This window comes from Lithobates pipiens, unplaced genomic scaffold (assembly GCF_037356315.1).
Source record: "Lithobates pipiens isolate NorthernLeopardFrog02 unplaced genomic scaffold, aLitPip1_a1.2 Scaffold_16, whole genome shotgun sequence".
In the NCBI taxonomy this organism is placed as follows: domain Eukaryota; kingdom Metazoa; phylum Chordata; class Amphibia; order Anura; family Ranidae; genus Lithobates; species Lithobates pipiens.
Genome location: NW_027507748.1, coordinates 336,227,919 through 336,247,234, shown reverse-complemented (window position 1 = coordinate 336,247,234; position 19,316 = coordinate 336,227,919). Strand labels below are relative to the sequence as shown.

The 19,316-nt window shown below is 39.7% G+C and overlaps 1 protein-coding gene across 4 annotated transcripts in view; it reads left to right on the top strand.

The window, feature by feature from the left end:
* LOC143982784 (uncharacterized) overlaps positions 1-19,089 on the top strand; it is a 181,398-nt gene extending 162,309 nt beyond the window's left edge. For all 4 annotated transcript variants that reach the window (XM_077481793.1, XM_077481795.1, XM_077481794.1 and 1 more), the window contains one exon: positions 18,595-19,089. In XM_077481793.1, coding sequence (XP_077337919.1) covers positions 18,595-18,652 — 58 coding nt within the window. In that variant the 3' untranslated portion in view covers positions 18,653-19,089. The remainder of the gene's footprint in view (positions 1-18,594) is intronic.
* Positions 19,090-19,316: the final 227 nt, after the last annotated feature.

The following is a 19,316-nucleotide window of genomic DNA, read 5'->3' as shown; positions in this document are numbered from 1 at the left end:
CATCTGATGAAGGCAAGATCAAGACATTTTTGATACTATAATGTCTGGCATTTTTTCAATGTTGAACTTTGTAAGTTCCAGAGTTGTGCATGTTATGTTTGCAAACATGCCTGTTTATGTACTTTAAAAAAAAATCAAGGTAAAATTTTAAAAAACCAAGATGTGAATTTTTTTTACCCCAAAATATTTTAGAACACACATGTGCATGGAGTAAAAGGCTTTCTACTCAACAAATGTGTGGCTTCTTCTTTCAATGCTCAATACCACTTTTTGTATTAAGTTGGTGTTTACAGTGACAATGGGTGTTATTTAAATAATGGAAAAAACACTTGGCACTAGGAGAACCTGGGAGACAGCTAAAAGAAACACAAGCAGTATGTCAAAATCAAGACATTATCATATCATTTTTTTTTTTAATATTTAAAAATTTGCTGGCATAGCAATGGCCCCCTACCCATAAAATAATCAACATATTTTTGATGTACTTCACAGGTGCTTTGGGGGGGGGGGGGGAGGCAAGCCAGGACAGCCAGTTTCCAGGGCTGTCAGTGTCAAAGTCCATTCAGTAATGAAAAACCCTCTTCTCCGGGCTGAGGGTCCTCTGGGGGAATGGCCTCATCATGTGATCACCCAGACCAAATGCTTCATCAGCGATAAAAACAAATGTCAGAATGTTTATACTAAAATAATAAAATAGTATTGTATTTATGAAAATATGCAAATCTTTGATTTGGGAGATTTACAATTTTCTACCAATACCAACAAGAAATTCAAGTTTGTTTATCCGTGCAATTTTGAAGGCAAGTGACACAAATGCTATTGCTTAAAATTGTATATTTATTAACTAAAAATACAGTGCAAATTAATATCAGATATATTTTGTGATAATATAAATAAATGGATATACTTCTACAAATCAGAGATAAATGATGGTTCAGATAATATTCACAGTTCTTATTATTCAAGTTCTTATAATAAAATACCACATTTCAAATCTTGAATAACTGGGTACATTTAAGACTTGGGTTTAGTGAATAGCTTCCCGTGATTTCACGGGCTTATGTAAATAATCTTTTTTACCTTAAACACAGTGTTTCCTTCTCAAAACAAACAGATCTTCTTCTTACACTCTTAAATGCACAAACAAAAATTGTTATATTGTGCACAGCTTCATAATTTAACCACTTTCAGACCGGACCATTTTGCTGGTAAATGACCGAGGTCTTTTTACACTTTGGCACTGCGCTGCTTTAACTGGTAATTGCGCGGTCATGCAATGTTGTACCCAAACGAAATTTGCGTCCTTTTCTTCCCACAAATAGAGCTTTCTTTTAAAGGTATTTGACTGACTCTGCGATTTTTATTTTTTGCGATATAAACGTAAAAAGACCGCAAATTTTGAAAAAAAATGATATTTTCTACTTTTTGTTATTAGAAAAATCCAATAAACTCAATTTTAGTCATACATTTAGGCCAAAATGTATTCAGCCACATGTCTTTGGTAAAAAAAAAGTCAATAACTGTATATTTATTGGTTTGCGCAAAAGTTGTCACATCTACAAACTAAGGTACATTTTCTGGAATTTACGCAGCTTTTAGTTTATGACTGCCTATCTCATTTCTTGAGGTGCTAAAATGGCAGGGCAGTACAAAACCCCCCCAAATGACCCCATTTTGGAAAGTAGACACCCTAAGGAAATTGATAAGAGGCATGTTGAGCCCATTGAATATTTTATTTTTTTGCCGCAAGCAATTGAATAATGACAAAAAAAAAATATTTTTTTTTTTTTTACACAAAGTTGTCACTAAATGATATATTGCTCACACATGCCATGGTTATATGTGGAATTTTACCCCAAAATACATTCTGCTGCTTCTCCTGAGTACGGGGATACCACATGTGGTCGACTTTTTGGAAGCCTAGCCGCGTACGGGGCCCCGAAAGCCAAGCACCGCCTTCAGGATTTCTAAGGGCATACATATGTCATTTTACTCCTCACTACCTATCACAGTTTTGAAGGCCATAAAATGCCAAGATGGCACAAAACCCCCACAAATGACCCCATTTTAGAAAGTAGACACCCCTAGCTATTTGCTGAGAGGCATGTTGAGTCCATGGAATATTTTATATTTTGCCACAAGTTGCGGGAAAATGACAAACTTTATAAATTTTTCACAAAGTTGTCACTAAATGATATATTGCTCACACATGCTATGGGCATATGTGAGATTACACCCCAAAATAAATTCTGCTGCTTCTCCTGAGTACGGGGATACCACATGTGTGGGATTTTTTGGGAGCCTAGCCGCGTACGGGCCCCCGAAAACCAAGCACCGCCTTCAGGCTTTCTAAGGGCGTAAATTTTTAATTTCACGCCTCACTACCTATTACAGTTTTGAAGGCCATAAAATGCCAAGATGGCACAAAACCCCCACAAATGACCCCATTTTAGAAAGTAGACACCCCAAGCTATTTGCTGAGAGGCATGTTGAGTCCATGGAATATTTTATATTTTGCCGCAAGTTGCGGGAAAATTACAAACTTTTTTTTTTTTTTTTTTTTTTTCACAAAGTTGTCACTAAATGATATATTGCTCACGCATGCCATGGGCATATGTGAAATGACACCCCAAAATAAATTCTGCTGCTTCTCCTGAGTACGGGGATACCACATATGTGGGACTTTTTGGGAGCCTAGCTGCGTACGGGGCCCCAAAAGCCAAGAACCGCCTTCAGGCTTTCTAAGGGCGTAAATCTTTGATTTCACGCCTCACTACCTATTACAGTTTTGAAGGCCATAAAATGCCAAGATGGCACAAAACCCCCACAAATGACCCCATTTTAGAAAGTAGACACCCCAAGCTATTTGCTGAGAGGCATGTTGAGTCCATGGAATATTTTATATTTTGCCGCAAGTTGCGGGAAATTTACAAACTTTTTTTTTATTATTTTTTATTTTCACAAAGTTGTCACTAAATGATATATTGCTCACGCATGCCATGGGCATATGTAAAATGACACCCCAAAATAAATTCTGCTGCTTCTCCTGAGTACGGGGATACCACATGTGTGGGATTTTTTGGGAGCCTAGCTGCGTACGGGGCCCCGAAAGCCAAGAACCGCCTTCAGGCTTTCTAAGGGCGTACATTTTTGATTTCACGCCTCACTACCTATTACAGTTTTGAAGGCCATAAAATGCCAAGATGGCACAAAACCCCCACAAATGACCCCATTTTAGAAAGTAGACACCCCAAGCTATTTGCTGAGAGGCATGTTGAGTCCATGGAATATTTTATATTTTGCCACAAGTTGCGGGAAAATTACAAACTTTTATTTGTTTTTATTTTTTTTTCACAAAGTTGTCACTAAATGATATATTGCTCACACATGCCAGGGACATATGTGAAATGACACCCCAAAATAAATTCTGCTGCTTCTCCTGAGTACGGGGATACCACATGTGTGGGACTTTTTGGGAGCCTAGTCGCGTACGGGGCCCCGAAAACCAAGAACCGCCTTCAGGATTTCTAAGGGTGTAAATTTTTGATTTTACACCTCACTACCTATCACAGTTTTGAAGGCCATAAAATGCCAAAATAGCACAAAACCCCCCAAAAAGACCCCATTTTGGAAAGTAGACACCCCAAGCTATTTGCCGAGAGGCATGGTGAGTATTTTGCAGCTCTCATTTGTTTTTGAAAATGAAGAAAAAAAAAATAATGTATATTTTTTTTCTTTTTTTCAATTTTCAAAACTTTGTGACAAAAATGAAGGTCTGCAAAATACTAACCATAGCTCTCGGCAAATAGCTTGGGGTGTCTCCTTTCCAAAATGGGGTCACTTGGGGGGATTTTGTGCTATCTGGGCATTCCATGGCCTCCGAAACTGTGATAGGCAGTGAGGAATGAAATCTAAAATTTACACCCTTAGAAATCCTGAAGGTGGTGCTTGGATTTTGGGGTACCGTACGCGGTTAGGCTCCCAAAAGGTCTCACACTTGTGGTATCCCCGTACTCAGGAGAAGCAACAGAATGTATTTTGGGGTGTAATTTTACATATAACCATGGCATGTTTGAGCAATATATCATTTAATGACAACTTTGTGCAAAAAAAAATAAAAAAAAATAATAATGTATTTTTTCCACAACTTTTGTCAAAATATAAAATATTCCATGGACTCGACCTGCCTCTCAGCAAATAGCTTGGGGTGTCTACTTTCTAAAATGGGGTCATTTGGGGAGGTTTTGAACTGTCCTGGCATTTTATGCACAACATTTAGAAGCTTATGTCACACATCACCCACTCTTCTAACCACTTGAAGAAAAAGCCCTTTCTGACACTTTTTGTTTACATGAAAAAATATTTTTTTTTGCAAGAAAATTACTTTGAACCCCCAAACATGAAGTGTTTTTTAAAGCAAAAGCCCTACCGATTAAAATGGTGGGTGTTTCATTTTTTTTTTTCACACGGTATTTGCGCAGCGATTTTTCAAACGCATTTTTTGGGGAAAAAACACACTTTTTTTTATTTTAATGCACTAAAAATCACTATATTGCCCAAATGTTTGATGAAATAAAAAATATGATCTTAGGCCGAGTACATGGATACCAAACATGACATGCTTTAAAATTGCGCAGAAACGTGCAGCAGCGACAAACTACGTACATTTTTAAAAGCCTTTAAATGCCTTTACAGGTGACCACTTTAGATTTACGGAGGAGGTCTACTGCTAAAATTAGTACCCTCGATCTGACCTTCGTGGTGATACCTCACATGCATGGTGCAATTGCTGTTTACATATGCCACCAGACCAACGCTTGCGTTCCGCGTTGCGCCTTAGCAGGGGGGGACAGGGGTGTTTTTTTTTATTTTTATTTTTTTATTATTTTTTTTGCTTTTTTTATTTTTTTTTTAAACTGTTCCTTTCATTTATATATATTTTTTTATGATTTTTATTGTTATCTCAGGGAATGTAAATATCCCCTATGATTGCAATAGGTAGTGACAGGTACTCTTTTTTAAAAAAATTAGGGTCTATCAGACCCTAGATCTCTCCTCTGTCCTCAAAGCATCTGACCACACCAAGATCGGTGTGATAAAATGCTTTCCCAATTTCCCAATGGCGCTGTTTACATCCCGCAAAATCTAAGTCATGAAATGTTCGTAGCTTCCGGTGTCTTAGGCCATAGAGATGATTGGAGCCATTCTGATCTCTGATCAGCTCTATGGTCAGCTGGCGGAACCACCGGCTGCATTCTCAGGTTCCCTGTTGGGACAGGAGAGCCTGAGAAAACCATGGAAGATGGTGCGGGGGGGGGGCATTCCCTCCCACTGCTTGTAAAAGTAGTCTAGAGGCTAATTAGCCGCTAGGATTGCTTTTACATAAAAGCCGACCGCTGGCTGAAAAGAATGATACCAAGATGATACCTAAACCTGCAGGCATCATTCTGGTATAAGCACTCAAAGTCCCGCAACATACCAGTATGTTGCTGGAACTGGTTGGGCATATATTGTAATTTTTTTTTCATGCAGCCTGTGGGCTGAACGAAAAAAAAATATTGATCGGTGGGTATGCCCACCATTAGATACCACCCTTCATCCACCCACTTTCTAATGGTGGGCATACATGCACCATTTATATATGCCGAAGCATGGGGGCATCCTCCCGCAAAAGGTAGGAGCAGATCGCTCCTCCACCCCGTATGCCCCCATGCTTCGGCATATATGCTCTTTTTTAACTTTGGTGGTGAAATCACCCCCGACAGTGCTGGAGTCGCGGCTTTATGTATCATGGGAGCAAACGCTGTTGCTGTCAAGATAAATAAATCCGCTCTGCAGCAGAATGGCGTACCTGCTAAGCAAATGATGGTTAACAATAAAACAAAGTAACATTACAGTATAACAGTAGGACTTACCATACCTGCAAAGCAAATACAAAAAAATCGCAAAAAATAACACATTTAACACAATCTGTGCCTAAAATATATATATGCCGAAGCATGGGGGCATCCTCCCGCAAAAAAGTTATGCCGCGTACATACATTCAAACTTTTCCACGGGCAAGCCCTCCGTCGTAATTTTGACTGTATGTACGCGGCATTAGGAGCAAAATCGCTCCTCCACCCCTTATGCCCCCATGCTTCGGCATATATGCTCTTTTTTAACTGTGGTGGTGAAATAACCTCCGACAGCGCTGGAGTCGTGGCTTTACATATCGTGGGAGCAAACGCTGTTGCTGTCAAGATAAATAAATCCACGCTACAGCTGAATGGCGTACCTGAAAACAAAAGATGGTTAACAATAAAACATTGCAGAATAGAATACAGTACAAAGGAGCAGAACAATAGAGAGAGAATAGAGAGAGAGAGAACAATAAAACGACAACTATTTTTGGTTTTTTTATTTCATATTTTTTTTTTTTTACTTTTTTTTTTTTTTAACACTTTTTCTGTTGTAACGGTTCCAGCGGTTTGGGTCTCTCAAAATGCGATGGCATCTTGGGAGACCCTGTGAACGTGTGCCTAGCCTGTGCAATGCTGTACCCTACGCTAATACTCAACTAGTGAATGGTAGCGTTCAAAACACTCACCCTGACAAAGACCAGGCTGGTCAGGACAGCGGGGACAATAAGAACGGGTGTCACGCCTAAATCCGCGCTTTCTGCAGACACGACATTTTCTTTGGGGGGCTCGTTGGGTAGGGGTACTCGGGATGACATAAGAATAATGCCTCTCATGCAGCTGGCTTACTGCATCTGGTAGGGGAAGGTGAGGTGGAGCACCGCCTGGATACAGAAGGGCTCTGACGATATCCTCCTGGAATTTGAGGAAGGATCCAGTCCGTCCTGAAGCTTTGTGTAGTACATAAGCATTCAGTATAGCCAATTGGAATAAATAAACAGACACTTTTTTGTACCAGCGTCTGGACTTACGGGCAACTAGATACGGCGCCAACAACTGGTAATTGAGGTCCACCCCTCCCATGTTAAGGTTATATTTGTGGACACAGAGGGGTTTCTCCATAATACCAGTCGCCGTAGGAATTTGGACCATCGTGTCTGCATGAAGGGAGGTAAGAACGAAAACATTCTTATTATCCCTCCACTTCATAGCGAGCAAATTATTACTGCGCAAGCAGGCTCTCTCCCCCAGCCTAAGACGGGACTCTACAAGCCGCTGGGGAAAGCCCCGGCGATTAGGTCGCACGGTGCCACATGCTCCAATCTGCTGATCAAACAAGTGACTAAACAGTGGAACGCTTGTGTAATAATTGTCCACGTACAAGTGGTACCCCTTTCCGAATAAGGGTGACACCATGTCCCACACTATCTTGCCAGCGCTTCCTATGTAGTCAGGGCAGTTCTCCGGCTCTACGTGACTATCTCTTCCCTCATAAACCATGAAACTACGTGTATAGCCTGTGGCCCTGTCACAGAGCTTATACATCTTGACCCCGTATCTGGAACGCTTGTTGGGGACGTATTGTTTGAATGACAAGCGACCAGAAAACTTAATCAGGGACTCATCAACGCAGACAACTTGATCGGGAGTAAACAAGGCTGCAAAACGTTGGTTGAAGTGGTTTATGAGGGGCCGAATTTTGTAGAGCCGATCGTACTCAGGGTCTCCACGAGGACGACAGAGTTCATTGTCGCTGAAGTGCATGAACCGCAAAATCATCTCGTATCGTGCCCTGGACATGGAAGCAGAGAACACGCACATATGGTGAATTGGGTCAGTGGACCAATATGACCGCAACTCACTCTTTTTGGTTATGCCCATGTTGAGGGAGAGGCCCAGAAAGATTTTAAATTCGGAAACCGTAACTGGTTTCCATTGTCTGGCAAGGGCGGACTGGGGAATAGTGGCGATGTGTTGAGCAGCGTACAAATTGGTTTGGTCCACAATAGATCTAAAGAGATCTTCGGTGAAAAACAGTGAGTAAAAGTCAAGTGTCGTAAAATCAACTGTTTCCACGTTAATGCCAGGTTGGCCAGTGAATGGGGGAAGTACGGGTTCTGCAGAAGTGGTGGGCACCCAAATAGGATTGGCGAATTCTGCAGGAAGGGCACTATGGGTACGACGGGCCTGTCTTTGTCTTCTTGGTGGCAGCGGGACACTACTTGTGCTTGCCACCTCGCCAGCTTGAACTGCACTTATGGGACTCGCCACGTCACCACGTGTTACTGCAGTGCTGGATGTAGGTCCAGGGTGTACTAGGCCGCTGGTGCTTGCCAGTTCACCAGAAGGATGAGCGGCTCTAGTACGTCTCTGCTCCATACGAGTGACCTGCGGTTCCTGCACCTCAACAACAGAATACATACGGGATTGGGCACACCTGTTCTTAGCAGCGGCCTCATCTCCGTCGTCAGAGCTATCTGTCATGGAGCCACTGTCCTCTACAGGATCGTATTCTGAGCCTGAATCTGACAGATGAGTGACGTCCTCTTCACTATCTGTCATGCTCAGAAACGTGTAGGCCTCTTCACTAGTGTACCTTCGCTTTGCCATTTTGGGGGGGTGAAAAGTGTGCCTGGCGTGTTCTACTGTTAGTGTAGTGTGTTGGTGCAACTCACCGATCCTCTCTCCTCCGTGCCGGAACGAAAAAGACCGACACGAGGAGAGATTACATCATTTCCTCTCCTGTGTTTACATTACAGGAGAGGAAGTGATGTCACGAAGACTTTCTATTCGTCGGGAGCGATCGCGAGGGGGTGGCCATGAATGAATGGCCGCCCCCTCATCCTGGATCGGTCCCGAACGAATACCGACCGCCGCAGGCACCGGGCGGGGGCCCGGGGGAAGGCAGGGACGTACATGTACGCCAATATGCCTGCCCGTGCCATGCTGTCGACGTACATCGTCGTGCGGCGGTCGGGAACTGGTTAATCAAAGCTTATATTAAATTTAGAGTGAATCTATTTTAAACATACATCATAATAAAACCATTGTAGAAACTTAGCTTTAGCTTTATAAGGACAGACAAAACTGTGTGTGTCTCTTAATATTTGGAATATAATTATTTCATACTGCTTACTGCAGTTACAAATAATACAACTCCAATTTGCGTTGCCATATCTTTAAATGGTCTTAGTAATGTATATGCAAAAACAATTCAATTACCAAAAGGGTATACATGAAAAGGTTAAATATTTACAGGATTTAAGAGTCCTGTCTGTTTGAAAAGTTTCACGTGAGGTGACGATAAGTCCCACAGGACTCCTTCCAATTGCCCTATATTTCTCCATCTTTCAGTGAGGTATAGATAGCTCCCTAGAGATCTTCCCTTCAGCTCATCCAGATTTCTCCCATAGCTCTCCTTCCTGCTATCTGTCTCTCCTTTTTATCCCACCCCAAAAATGGGTGTGTGTCTCTATGTAATTGATGATGTCATATGACAATATGTTATTGTAGGTGACCATGACAACCAAGTATGTGGCCATCTTGAGTAATTATTATATTCACCACTAAGGGGAAATGTTGTATAAGAAATTACTTTTAATGTGATTGACATAACCTTCTGAACTCGGCTTAATGAAATACCCTTAATTGTCTGATGGTTGACAATCAAGTGTCAATATCCTCCAGACACCCTGGTGCTTCTTAAAATATATGGGTTGAGAAAGTTTACCCCACATCATTACTTGGGTTTGTAAATGTCATGAAAGTGAATTCATTATTCTAACGATAAGCATAATAATTATTCATGAACATTCCCATTAATAGGACACCATATGTGCAACCTTATAATAATAATAATATATATGTAGTAAACAGGTTATTGTGAATAACTAATACATTGTAAAGATATATCAAATAAACATTATTATTTAAAATATATAATTTATTAATAATAAAAATTAATTAATAATTTATTTATTATTTAAAATATATAATATGACATTATTCACTTAATTATGTATATAAGTATTTCAATATAATAATACTATATATACCTTTGGTCAATATACTACTTGTACTTGAGTAATATTATAGTACGTCTCATTTGGTCATATTTGAATAAGCCCCTTTTGTCTTGTGGCTTAATTCTGGAAATTCCAATTAGGTTTTGCAGGCTGTGTAAGTCTGTACCAGCTCCCCTTATCTTGTTAATTTTACTAAGTGTTCAAAATTTTGAATTATAACCTGGGATATGGAACACTTACACAGTCTCATTATAAGACAGAAAACAATGTCTTCTTTAAAGACAGTGAACTCAAATTAACCTCTAAAATGAAGAACTCCTTCAAACAAGAAGGCTTTGGATTTGCTCAAAGCATCCATGAAAATATACATGATATAAAGGCATATATATATATATATATGAATATAAATTCTTTTAACCTCAAATGTTCTGGCACAAATGGGAGTCCTTTGACGTCCTCTTCTGCAGGTGGCAATCCAAAGCCACCACTCTGGAGACGTCGGTAGAACTCGGTTTGGGCAAAGACTCCACCATCTGACATCTGTCCATTGTTCCCCACGTCCACATATAAAAACTCATATGTCGCTGACACCACCGCCATTAACACAATACTATGAAACCCCTCATAGTTAAAATAGTATGACCCCGAGTGGTGTGATGAGAGGATGTGGATGTGTTTACCATTGATTGCCCCTCCGCAGTTAGGAAAGTCCCACCGCTGGGCAAAATGGGAGGCCACAGTCTGCCATTCCTGTGGCGTTGAAGGAAACTGTGGAGTCAAAGAAGAAACAAAAAAAAAATTACTTTTGCACATAACATTGCAAGCAGATTAGACACAAACATTCTTGGCAAACATCAGTATAACATTTATTTTAAGGAGTATTTAAAGACAAAAGTATAAGGTCCTCTTATCAGATTCCTCACCCCCTCTGATGGCCCATTGGAACCATTTTAGGGGGAGGGGTTCTAAATGAGTTTGGGAGCCCAAAAAAAAGCCTATGGCACTCTGCATGAATTTAAGGACAACAATAACATGTGTTCACATTTTAGGGGGTGTTTAGGGTAAAGCACTATGATGGAGCTGACAAAATACATTGTTAAGTGACTAGACTATAGGTGTGTATGGGCCCAGGATAGCATGCTGGGGAGTTTAGTGAAGGCAAATATGCATGAAGGACAAAAAAGAAGCATTAAAAGATTACAGCATGCATAAGGACAAAGGGGACATTCCCGGCATATTCTAATCATGGTAATTAGGGAATGATGAAAAAATACATACATTAGCAAACATTAAATACATAGAATGTGATGTTGTAATATAGTCCTTTTGCAGGACCTGAATGATGGCAGAACAGGTCTCTGGAATAAAGAGCCTGGGGGGAGATGCTTCTAGAGAACTTGAGGTCCTGCAAACTTCTCCCTGTCGCCAAGTACTGCAACGTGGCGACTAGCCTCTGCTTGGGAGTGATGGCTTGCTGCATGCAGGTGTCCTGCTTCATAATATAAGGGGTCAGCAAAGCCAAGAGATGGTGAAAAATGGGGTCCGTCATCTGGAGAAAATTCCTGTAATCATCAGGGTTATTCTCCTGGATCTCACGCAGCAAAGGCATATGAGAGAATTGGTCATGCTGGAGCAACCAATTTTTGGTCCATGAACTCCTACTTGCCCTGTTCATGGACTGGGCTTGGGTCAAAGCAAGAACCCCAACACCAATCCCCCGCACAGCATGAACTCTATGATGAGTATGTAACCGCAACATGGCTTTAAAACGGTCAACTGGTCAGAACGAGCTAACAGAATGCACTGAAGAACAGCATCAGAAACCATCATAGCTTTTTCCAACCAAAATTCCGATCATGTGTACATGGCATAAGGGATTGAGAATTAGCATAAAGAGCCAGTCCATTTTGCTATAGTGTCAGGAACATGTTAATCGGAGGAGAGAGCAGAATGAAAGAGAGACAAGCTTGTCAGCCTACTGCTTTTCCTTTCACTGCCCAGTCACAGGCTGGGGGGGGCATGACCTGTGTTATTGAACTGTAACTGAGAAAAATCACTGTGCTGTGTGTCAGAGCTGTGTACATTTCAGAACTTCATAGATAGATATCATTTGGCGGGTAAAAAACACACATGGTTTATTGCAGAGAAATTAGTGATTTAATGACCAGCCAGCCAATAGCACATAAGAGGGGAGGTCTGTGACATGTTCAGTCTGTGTTTATTGAAAAGTTGTGTTTTTTGTGTGTTCACAGAAATTTCTAATCATAAATGCTTTTTTTTTTTTATATTTAGGTGTATGCATGTGATAGGTGTTTGACTCAAGTGAGTTTTCTTACTGGGACAAGGGAGAATGAACAAGCTGCATGCCAGAAAGCACAGTATAGACTGATCTCTTTATGAATATTTTCTCTAAACTGATCGTGATGCCTTTATATTACTATACCAATTTACCAAGCATGCTTTTGTAATCTGAAAAATGTTTAACCTTCTATCTTGCTGTTATAACTTATGTTCTAGTTCTTTGTGCTAAAACATTTTTTCAAGCAGCAAAGGTTAAGTGTCTCTTAACGTTTGGCATAGTATCTCATGAAAACTCACAAAGTTATTTTCAGATAAATGTTATGCTAACATTCTAAATGCGCAAGCACTGAAAATGTATATAAAAGGGTAATGCAACAGGTGGGGTGGAGATCACTGGAATAGAGTCTACTGCAGTCATTTTCAGCTTCTAGAGGAATATCACAGATGGTATATGCATCATTACAATGGTCCAAGCTGGATCAATTTCATTGTGTAAAAAATGCCTGGAATTCTTCTTTAGGTACACTAATCTTGTTAACCATAAATCATTGCAGGTGATCATCATCATTACTTAGTTACGCTGTAGCATTCACAGGATGGTCATGGAACTATATGCCCCATGAAAAAAAAAATTCTACAAACCAGTATGCCAGGGGTCAGAACCATTGACATAGGATAGGTTGGATCCATGGATTCTTGCTGTGTACACCAAATTCTAAACCTGCCATCTGCATACCACAGAAATATTATTCAGTATTAAGTTGTGTTGTTTGTGTGATCTCATGTCCCTGGTAGCATATTACCATTTTAAGTATGCAACCCAGTCTTCTCAACCATTGAAAGTGTACATAATTCGTAATTTTTCACAATTGAATATACCCTTTTGCACACCACTGCTATAAAGAGGTATTTACCACGTTGTGGACCTACTGTCATCTTAAAATAGTTTGGCCATACACCAAGGACCTCATCAAGGAAGGTGTTTTCCCCCATAAAACTGATGCTCACAGGGTTTTTCACATCATTACCTGTAATCTCTATAGCAGCCTTTCTCAACCAGGGTCCCGTAAAACTCTAGGGTTCCTTCAGAGGTTCATCACATATATACTAACGTTTGCTAAAAAATCAGCCATAGACTAAAGGGAATATATAATAACCATCAGATATAAGTGAAAAATCAATCCGATAGTGAAATCAATATAATGCCTCCTACAGATAATGGTGATAATAATGAAGTGTGTGATAAAATAATAAATTGTCCTTGAAACACACTGTTTTTTCAACTCCCAAAATGTTCCACCACAGTGCTCCGTGTTCAAGTATAAGTAAAAGGATCAATAACATTTCTTGATCCGTTATATGGAAAAACGGGGAAAAAGGCATAAGCACAGGAAACTCCCAAAGTTTAAACGTGCCGTGCCAGTATATGAAAGGACTGTCTCGATACCATAAATAAAATTAAATTTTTATTACATAACGAAAGAAAACGATACAAATACACATATAAATATTAAAAAAAGAAGAGGTTACAGAGCCTAAGGGTGCTTCATAACATTCATATAGGCATACAACCAAAACATAAGGGCGTCTCCAAATCTCTGTTGTACAGGAGAGGCCAATACTCCAAGAAGGAAGTTTATGCCCAAACTGATAGCGAAGTTATTCTCTCTCAACTAGTTTCGCGACCATCAGTCGCTTCTTCAGGAGATGTTTGGGACATATCTAGTTTGAGTAGATAATAATTTTCAGTTAGAAATAGGTGCAATACAAGCAACATAATATTCATTCATTAGTTACAGGGAGTTTTCTCCAAATATTAACAAACAGGGAGATGAGGCTTACCAATCATGGACCCCAAGATACGCGCAGCTGGGGTGGCGCCCTGTTAGCAACTGGGCTAACCACCCTGGGGGCGGACACGGGAGGCTCAAAAAAGTAGGGCAGAACAAGCTGTAACAAAGGTAGTGAAAGAATCACAATTAACGGTAGGTGAGGTAAAAAAAGCATTGTGCTTGCCTAAGCAGGCACAGCGATACAGATTAAAGGGGTGCCAGCAAATCATAATAATGATAGGGAATACCACCTACACAACCATAAACATAAAGATCTTTAGTCGAAAAGGTAAGTTAATTTAAAGGTGCCCCGCGGTGTAGTGGTTGCCTAAACAGGGAATGCATATAGGCGATCTAGGGATATGATTCCTAGAAGCAAGGGGAATTATTAGACTTTTTTGAGCCTCCCCGTGTCCGCCCCCAGGGTGGTTAGCCCAGTTGCTAACAGGGTGCCACCCCAGCTGCACGTATCTTGGGGTCCATGATTGGTAAGCCTCATCTCCCTCTTTGTTAATATTTGGAGAAAACTCCCTGTAACTAATGAATGAATATTATGTTGCTTGTATTGCACCTATTTCTAACTGAAAATTATTATCTACTCAAACTAGATATGTCCCAAACATCTCCTGAAGAAGCGACTGATGGTCGCGAAACTAGTTGAGGGAAAATAACTTTGCTATCAGTCTGGGCATAAACTTCCTTCTTGGAGTATTGGCCTCTCCTGTACAACAGAGATTTGGAGACGCCCTTATGTTTTGGTTGTATGCCTATATGAATGTTATGAAGCACCCTTAGGCTCTGTAACCTCTTCTTTTTTAATATTTATATGTGTATTTGTATCGTTTTCTTTCGTTATGGAATAAAAATTAAATTTTATTTATGGTATCGAGACAGTCCTTTCACATACTGGCACTGCACGTTTAAACTTTGGGAGTTTCCTGTGCTTATGCCTTTTTCCCCATTTTTCCATATAACGGATCAAGAAATGTTATTGATCCATATTGTGTAAAACAAGGATGAGGATACCAACCCCTAACATTGGATACAGATTCTATCAGTACTAAGCACCTTAATATAATTTACTTGATCCGTTATAGTTAAATGAGTTAAACAGCACTTTCCTTATATGGTATAATTAAACAGACTTCCAGGTTCACTTATTTCCCCAGAATTTGGATAGGATTTTCTCTAACTAACAGTGACATGGATTCACACTCATTATTTCTTGACTCAGATTGAACATTAGAAAAAAATACACCCCCATAGTGCAGTATATTTCAGAAACAAAGGATACCATACCCTTACAGTATCTTGCTCACATAATTATACTATAAACAGCTGCCCATGAGGTATAAGGCCTCCTATGTAATGTTAAAGTTAAAAGGCTCACTAGATATCACTTACTCGTTACATTAACCAAGCCTTATAATCATTCCCCACAAGTAACAGTACATGACCAAAGGTGTCCCACCAGAGATTTTCTACATGTATATGAAGACCTCCACAGTCTTCAATTCATCCAGTGAGATCAGAATATACCTCTTTTTCAGAAGTACCAAGGACTGGCATTAAAACATAAAAACTCCTATACTACAGTATGCTGATAATCAAAACTGTAATATCTAAATTAAATACTTGCATAATATTAATCTCAATCCTTCAAACAGTCAATATCAACAGGGTTTACCAGATGTAAATTGCCTCCTTTTTTAAATAAGTGAGTCAATAATGCTCCCCAAAATTAGGCTATTATCACTTCACATAGAACCAATTCTCTATGGATTCTATAGGAAGTGATAGTAGCCTAAGGGAGGCTCACCAGAATTTTTTGACCCCTTTGTATATAAAGTGAGTCAAAGTGAGTCAAAGAAAGCTCTCTTCAAATAACTGGCAAGATGTCCCAGTATCCCACAAGAATTTACCTCCACTCTTGTGACCAAAATCAGGACTCCTGGGCATTACCCACTCCACTACAGTTCTGCTCAGATCAGTTAAAACTAAGATACTTCCATAGTGTAATCAAATAAAATCACAGTGCTTTATTGTAAAAAAAATACTACATCACATATTCTTTAACCACCTCAATATAGGACACTTACACCCCCTTCCTGCCCAGACCAATTTTCAGCTTTCAGCGCTCTCACACTTTGAATGACAATTACTCCGTGTTGCCATGCAACACTGTACCCATATGACATTTGTGTCCTTTTTTCACACAAATAGAGCTTTCTTTTGGTGGTATTTAATCACTAGTGGGTTTTTTATTTTTTGTGCTATAAATAAAAAAAGTCCGTAAATTTTGTGAACAAAATGCCCTTTTCTTTGTTTCTGTCATACCATTTTGCAAATTAGTAATTTTATTTCATACATTTTGGCCAAAATTTATACTGCTACATAGCTTTGGTAAAAATAACCCAAATTAGTGTATGTTATTTGGTCTTTGTGAAAGTTATAGAGTCTACAAACTATGGTGCCAATCACTTCAGTGACTTCAGTACATCAGGTGTATCTCATTTTTTGAGACACTAACAAGTCAGGAAAGTACAAGTACTCCCCAAATGACCCCTTTTTAGAAAGTAGACATTCCAAGGTATTAAGTAAGTAGCATGGGGCATTTTTTTGTTTTTGGAAAATGGGTAAAAAAAAAGAAAACACATTTTTTTTGCACAAAGTTGTCAATTTATAAGATATTTCTAACACAAAGCACGTATGTAGCAAAAATGACACCCAAAAATACATTCTGTTACTCTTCCCAAGTATGGCGATACCACACGTGTGAGACTTTTACACAGCCTGGCCACATACAGAGGCCCAACATTGAAGTAGTACCTTCAGGCATTCTAGGAGCATAAATTATACATCTCATTTCATTCCTACCTATCACACTTTTGAAGGTCCTTGAGCACCAGGACATTGGAATTACCCACAAAATGACCCCATTTTGGAAAGCAAACACCCCAACGTATATTCTATGAGGCATGGACTGCAGATAGGTACTCGGGTACTCTGATGGGCTGCAGATGGGTAACCTGATTAGCTGCAGACAGGTACTTGGGTACTCTGATGGGCTGGGGACAGGTACTCAAGTAATCTGATGGCCTGGTGACAGGTACTGGGGTACTCTGATGTCCTGGTGACAGGTACTCGGGTACTCTGATGGCCTGGTGACAGGTACTCGGGTACTCTGATGGGCTACAAATAGGTACTCGGGGACTCTGATGGGCTGGTGACTGGTATTCGAGTACTCTGAAGGGCAGTGACAGGTACTCAGGTACTCGTTACTCATATGAACTGTGACAGGTACTCAGATGGACTGTGACAGGTACTCGGGTACTATGAATTGTGACAGGTACTCAGATGGACATGACAGGTACTCGGGTACTCAGATGAATTGTGACAGGTACTCAGATGAACCGTGACAGGTACTCAGGTACTCTGGTACTCATATGGACTGTGACAGGTACTCAGATGGACTGTGACAGGTACTCAGGTACTCTGGTACTCATATGGACTGTGACAGGTACTCGGGTACTCAGATGAACTATGACAGGTACTTGGATGCTCAGATGGACTGTGACAGGTACTCGGGTACTCAGATGAACTGTGACAGGTACTCAGATGGACTGTGTGACAGGTACTCAGATGAACTGTGACAGGTACTTTGATGGGTGGTGACAGGTCCTCTTTATTGGGAGGGGCAAATAGTGTGTTTTGGTGTACACTGTAAGCAGTAACGAGATGTTACTCTCTTTCTCACACATGATCGGTATGTGAGAAGGAGAGCCGGTAACATCTCGTAATCTCTCTATGTTTACATTTAGTGACGGCCGGCGGGCGGCAAGCAGTTAAAGCAATATCCCTTAATATCCCACTGACAACAATGATCTTTTTAGCTATCTGTAATGGGGGGATTCCTCCTGATGGCCACAAATGTTAGGATCATTCTTCCCAGTGACCATTATGCTAATGTACCTTGACCTGTAGATATACGAGCATACCCTACTTTTAAGTACACAATGGGGTTTATTTAATAAAGCTGGAAAGTGCAAAATCAGGCTCACTTCTGCATAGAAACCAACGAGCTTCCAGGTTTTATTACCAAAGCTTAATTGAACAAGTTAGGGTTAGAAGCTCATTGGTTTCTATGCAGAAGTGAGCCTGATTTTGCACTTTCCAGCTTTAGTAAATAAACCCTATTGCGTACTTAAAAGTGGGGTATGCCTGTAGTAATTATTGGTAGTGTCTATCCCTTACGACTGGTAAGTTTTTTCAAGGGTTCCTCCATGTTAAAAAGGTTAACTAACCACATGAGGCCACATATTGTCCCCATTCTAGTCTTAAGCCAAACAACAAATTAACTTCTTGTCCGTGGCTGCATGTATTGAGTTGCGGCCATATGTATCTTTGTTTGGGTATTTCAACATGAAGCCTTATGCGTGTGCACATTTACATGAAGGAAAAGTAAACTTATAAATAAATAATTGTTCTTCTGTAAAGGAACACAATCTAATTTCTTGTTATCTGTCTTCTTTTCAGTGATTCATGCTCCCATGTGATCATCCCTTTCAGTAAAGTGCTGATGGTTTGGGAATAGACACATACTTAAGCAGTGCTGAAGACATTACAACGATTCTTATGGGAATAGAAATGTTTTTATCATAATCTGAAATATGTCTGTTTATTGTTATTTGACAAATAAGAAATTGAACCAGACCATGGCAGCTGCTATACACAAAAGGTTTTGTAATTAAAACAATAAAAATGTTTGCTGGTATCTCTGAATTTTACAGTAAAATGATATGATAATATAGTAATAATATCCTACTCTTACTCTTATTAAAAGTGGTATCTTTCATTGCTTCATCTCCCTTCTGAATATGCAAAATTACACTAAGATAAAGAGATGCACAAATGACAAATATGTATATTTCCGCATTTGCTCCTAAAAAAAACATTTAACAGGTGAATTTACAGGTGAATTTACACTTGTTATGCATATTAATAAAATATCAGTTGTGTTTGCTGAAACAACGTGTGTGTGTGGCTTTTTTTCAGATATAAAAGGTTGAAATATTTTATGACAAATGCAACAAGCCAAGGCCAAATCCTTGTCTGATTGAAGGACATACTTTAAATATTTATCACCTTTTTAAATGAAAATAAATGAAATAACATTAATTCTATTGGTATAATAGCTCACCTTTGTTATTCATTTTTTTCATGATAAAAAAAGTTATTTAAAAATGTCTTTGCCCAGT